The following is a 5,508-nucleotide window of genomic DNA, read 5'->3' on the forward strand; positions in this document are numbered from 1 at the left end:
ATTTTGAGTTTACATCCGGCAGTTCAGCTTTTTAAATGGCATAATTGTAATTGTGACTTTTTATCTCACAATTCTGACTTTTTTTTGCAATTGCCAGTTTATATCTCGCAGTTTTGCTTTATTTTCTCCCTCAGAATTGCAAGTTTACATCTCGCAACTCTGACTTTGTCTGAAAATTGTGAGGAAAAAAGTCTGAATGACCTTTTTGATTTTTTGCATTCAGTAGCGGAACCAAGTTTCCATTCGTTTTAGAGTGGGAAAGATGTTTTGAAAGGGTTAATCAGGTGGGATTTGTGCATCAGCAGCATTTAGCCTGTTTCCAGTCATTATTGCAATTAAAATAAATGGGATTTTGAGTTAATTAGATCTATTTCTGTAATCAGAACCGCTCACTGTAGCTGCAGTTGGCCTGTAGACATGAAAACCAGGAGTAATTGTGCCAGTGTTGAGTGTTTGAAGGATGCAGCAGCCAGGTGAGGATAAAACAGTCAAACACTGTCGAGATCAGTGACGGTACCATGACAAACCACACTGATGACGTCTGATGTCTCGCCGGTACGTCACAGGACAGCCATCAGGTGTTTATCATGTCATTTAATTGTAGACGACCTGATAAACAGAGCGCTTACTCACAGGTACACACTAGAACTTCCTCTTATGGTGTGTTTGGTGGTTTTCAGGTCTTGCATATGCTCTTTGAGACAATGAAGGGGAACACGCAGACTCAGCTGTGAATGAAGCCCTTTGTTTACTTGAATGAAAAGCACCTGAGGTTTGTTAGACGTGTGTGTGTGTGTGTGTGTGTGTGTGTGTGTGTGCGCACACTGAGGTCATTTTAATTACCAGAGACCAGTCCAAAGTCACAAAGTCTTCCTCACTTCATCATTCCTGCTGTTTCACTGTCTTTGTCTCTAAAACACTTGTGTACTTGTGTTTTGGTGATTTTAAAGTAATTGTGACTTTATATCTCACAGTGCGGTTCACAATGGCAGCTCTGTTTCTCATAATTGCTTTAAATCACTGTGACTTTGTTTCTTATTATAAATTATTTTATACTTTTTTGTACTTTTTTTTGTAATTTTCTTTAGTTGGGTTTAGGGTGTTTATTCAAATCTCATATTCTATTTTTTCTTTCTTTCTTTGTTTCTTTCTTTCTTTTTCATTCATTCATTCATTCATTCACCCATCCATTTATTTTTAGCTATTTTTTATTAATTCTTTTTAATTTATCTATTTATGTCATCCTATTTTATTGACCTATTTACTGATTTCATTGATTTGTTTGTTTTGTTTTATTTTTTATCTTTTGATTTATCCGTCCATGCATCATCCATCCATTTATTATTTTATTTATCTATTTATTTGTTTCTTCTTTTTATGTATATATTTATTTATTTTATTGATCTATGTATTTACTCATTTATCTCTTTATTCTTTTTATTTACCTATTTATCTATCTGTTTATTTTTTTATTTATGTATTAGTTAACACATTTTTTATAACTCATTTTTTATTCCTTTTACATAGGGCCTAGATGTGTGCATGTGTTCTTAGTCCCATCTTTTTGTAGACATGTTTATCAGCAGATGAACTTGAACACCTCGACTCTGTATTTAGTTTAACTAAGGTGTGTGTGTGTGTGTGTGTGTGTGTGTTCCTGATAAAAGAGACCACAGTGATGACAGACCTCTGCTAAATGTGACGGCACTGTCTGAAATGTGAGTCGCATGGGCGTTGTGTGTGTGTCTTTGTGTGTGGGTCAGGTTTTGCCTATTGTGAGGACTAAAAGGATAGTTCAACCTTAAATCAGCTACATTGAGGGAGACAGAGAGAAAAATGACTTGATAAACATATAAATAATGATTTCAGGAGAATATAAAACTGCGGAAAGGTTTGTGTGAGGGTTACATGTAGGGTTAGGCGATATAAAATATCATTAGCTCAGTGTAAAACAGTGTAAGTCAAAGGAAAGCCCCCACCGTGATAGAAAAGGGTTTCACTCAAACAGTCGATGACCAGCTGTGTGTGCTTGTGTTAAGTGTTACTGTGGCTTTAACACACTTGTGTTGTATGTTTGATTGCCCTGCTGCCTTTCTGATGTCTGTTTGCTCATGACTGAAGTGTGTTTACAGGTAATACAGTTATTTGTAATATTACCTATTTGTATTATCTCTGTGTGTGTGTGTGTGTGTGTGTGTGTGTTTGTGTGTGTGTGTTATGCTGCTCTCTGTTGGCACTGATTGACTGATATTAATGTTGACTGATAATAACAACTACTTCTGCTAGAGCTGATAGTGACAGTTTTGTACTGTACGTAAAGATAAGGGTTGTGTTTGTTTTGTCAGTATCTGGTGCTTGTTTTTGTTGTGACGCTGTTATCTCTGTGTCTTGTTTGGATTGTGTGCCTAGATTTGCATATTCAGAAGTAGTTGACACATAATTTGCCCATGAACCTTTTTTTGTAAATGGCATAAAGATTTTAGGGTAGAGCTCACATTTACGTTTATTCATTTAGCAGAGGCTTTCATCCACAGCAATTTGCCATAGAGTAAAAAATTTTCATAGTATGTATATACAATGCCTGGTTTAGTTTAAAAAATAAATAAATCAAAGAATGATAAAATTAGTGGTCAAATTAAATGCAGAAAAGAAAGTAATAATAATTTTAAAAATTCTCATTCTTATTATTTTTATTATTATTATGTGAATGTTTTCGTTTAAGAAAAAGTGCATCTTAGTTATTGTATCTGGTCTCTGCCCCTCCCCCCCCCTTACATGGTCTTTCTAGTTAACTAGATTGTAAATGATTTTTTTTAAAACGCACAAGTATTCCATGTCGTCTCTGTGTAGTCATTAATGTCATAAACCTGCATGTGTAACATTAATAAAACGATTTGAGCAAAACGTTGTTTAAAATAGTTTTAAATGGAGAAGAACATGTCACACTGCAGCACATGCCAGCTTCCCAAAAGCATTTCATATTAATGGCCACAAACCAAAAATAATACAGTCTGTCCAGTATTACATAATCCTGGTTTATTGAGTCGAGGTGTCAGGACTGATGTCAGACCTTTCAGCAAAGAAAACTAAGAACATTGTTTAATAAGGGAATATTCGCTATTGTTCATATTAGGAACATATTGAATCAACCTCTACAGCTTTTTGGTTGGTGATTTTTAAAATTTTTTTTATGTTTTTGAAAGAAGTCTGTTTTGCTCATTAAGGCTGCATTTATTTAATGAAAAATACAGTAAAAGACGGGATCTGGAGCTGCTGTTCTTACAGGAATATTGCCGAGATTGAGTGTCAGTATGCTGCACGGTGTTTGGTGAGGTGAAGTTTTATTACAGACTATCAGCAGACGTGTATTTTATATTTATATGTCCGTGTGAATGATCTGACACAGTCTTGGGTGTTGAGATGTTCACTTGATGTTAGTGATGGACTGACTGAGGTTTGGCCATTCTGAGTAAATGTTGTGTAAAATAGATGTTTATTTCATTCAGCAGGCTTGTGTGCATCTCAATTGCTGTCATTAAATAGCATTATGCTGCTCTCTGTTGGCACTGATTGACTGATATTAATGTTGACTGATAATAACAACTACTTCTGCTAGAGCTGATAGTGACAGTTTTGTACTGTACGTAAAGATAAGGGTTGTGTTTGTTTTGTCAGTATCTGGTGCTTGTTTTTGTTGTGACGCTGTTATCTCTGTGTCTTGTTTGGATTGTGTGCCTAGATTTGCATATTCAGAAGTAGTTGACACATAATTTGCCCATGAACCTTTTTTTGTAAATGGCATAAAGATTTTAGGGTAGAGCTCACATTTACGTTTATTCATTTAGCAGAGGCTTTCATCCACAGCAATTTGCCATAGAGTAAAAAATTTTCATAGTATGTATATACAATGCCTGGTTTAGTTTAAAAAATAAATAAATCAAAGAATGATAAAATTAGTGGTCAAATTAAATGCAGAAAAGAAAGTAATAATAATTAAAAAAATTCTCATTCTTATTATTTTTATTATTATTATATGAATGTTTTCGTTTAAGAAAAAGTGCATCTTAGTTATTGTATCTGGTCTCTGCCCCTCCCCCCCCCTTACATGGTCTTTCTAGTTAACTAGATTGTAAATTATTTTTTTTAAAACGCACAAGTATTCCATGTCGTCTCTGTGTAGTCATTAATGTCATAAACCTGCATGTGTAACATTTTAAAAAATCGATTTTCTAGTTAATATAATAATAATAATAACATGATGTTGTCGGAACAAAACAGCAACGGCAAGGAGGAAAAACAAATACATCCTGCCCCATTTTTAGCGAGGGCAAGTGTTTGGAAAAATATTACATTAATTATTGAGCTTTGTTATTATGGGAAGTATTTGGAAAGGCACGGAAAATGAACAACATGTTCTATGGAGCCACTAAAGGGACATGGTTAGCTGCTTGGTAGCAGTCGCTTGTTAGATAACAGTACATAAAATTTCACATAAAGAGAGTAAGGAGAGATGACTGATAGGACAAATGCAAATGATTTGCAGATCCTGAGCACCACGGACAAACATCTAATCTTGTAAAAAAGTACTGCCGCCCCATAGTATACACACTTTTGATCGCAATCTCGAAAGTGAAAGTAAAAAGAGATCGTGCATTCAAAAGCGATTTCAATGCCCCTCATATTAATAACGGCTCCCTGATGCCCGCAATTTATATACAGTAAAATTACACAGTGATAAAATTGCAAGAGAAAGTATTTATTTATATATTTTTTAAACTTGTATTTATTCCCTTTAGGGCCTCCGTAGTACATGTCATTTCCTTTCCAAACACTGTATTCAGATTCTGGCACATCCTTAATGGGAAGTGTAAAATATTTTTGATTTATTAGGAAGTTAATAGCTAATAGGAAACACTGATGTCTTGAGTCAGGGCTACCCATACTATAGACGGGTGTGTTTTTGTATCAAAATACTGGTGCATTTGATGTCCAGAGTGCACAAAAATATCATAAAATTAGTGCTGCAACAACTAATCGACAAAATCGATTATTATCGATTATGAAAATCATCGACAACGATTCTCATTATCGATTAGTCGGGTCTGTCCACAGCCGCAATTTATATACAGTAAAATTACCCAGTGATAAAATTGCAAGAGAAAGTATTTATTTATATATTTTTTAAACTTGTATTTATTCCCTTTAGGGGCTCCGTAGTACATGTCATTTCCTTTCCAAACACTGTATTCAGATTCTGGCACATCCTTAATGGGAAGTGTAAAATATTTTTGATTTATTAGGAAGTTAATAGCTAATAGGAAACACTGATGTCTTGAGTCAGGGCTACCCATACTATAGACGGGTGTGTTTTTGTATCAAAATACTGGTGCATTTGATGTCCAGAGTGCACAAAAATATCATAAAATTAGTGCTGCAACAACTAATCGACAAAATCGATTATTATCGATTATGAAAATCATCGACAACGATTCTCATTATCGATTAGTC

The 5,508-nt window shown here is 34.5% G+C and overlaps 1 protein-coding gene across 1 annotated transcript in view; it reads left to right on the forward strand.

Moving 5' to 3' along the window:
* Positions 1–460: 460 nt before the first annotated feature.
* LOC107659134 (serine/threonine-protein kinase PAK 1-like) overlaps positions 461–5,508 on the forward strand; it is a 24,266-nt gene continuing 19,218 nt past the window's right edge. The window contains exon 1 of the mRNA XM_016447970.1: positions 461–473. Within this exon, the coding sequence (XP_016303456.1) occupies positions 461–473 (13 nt within the window). The remainder of the gene's footprint in view (positions 474–5,508) is intronic.

This window comes from Sinocyclocheilus anshuiensis, unplaced genomic scaffold (assembly GCF_001515605.1).
Source record: "Sinocyclocheilus anshuiensis isolate Anshui unplaced genomic scaffold, SAMN03320099.WGS_v1.1 scaffold1010, whole genome shotgun sequence".
Classification (NCBI taxonomy): Eukaryota; Metazoa; Chordata; class Actinopteri; order Cypriniformes; family Cyprinidae; genus Sinocyclocheilus; species Sinocyclocheilus anshuiensis.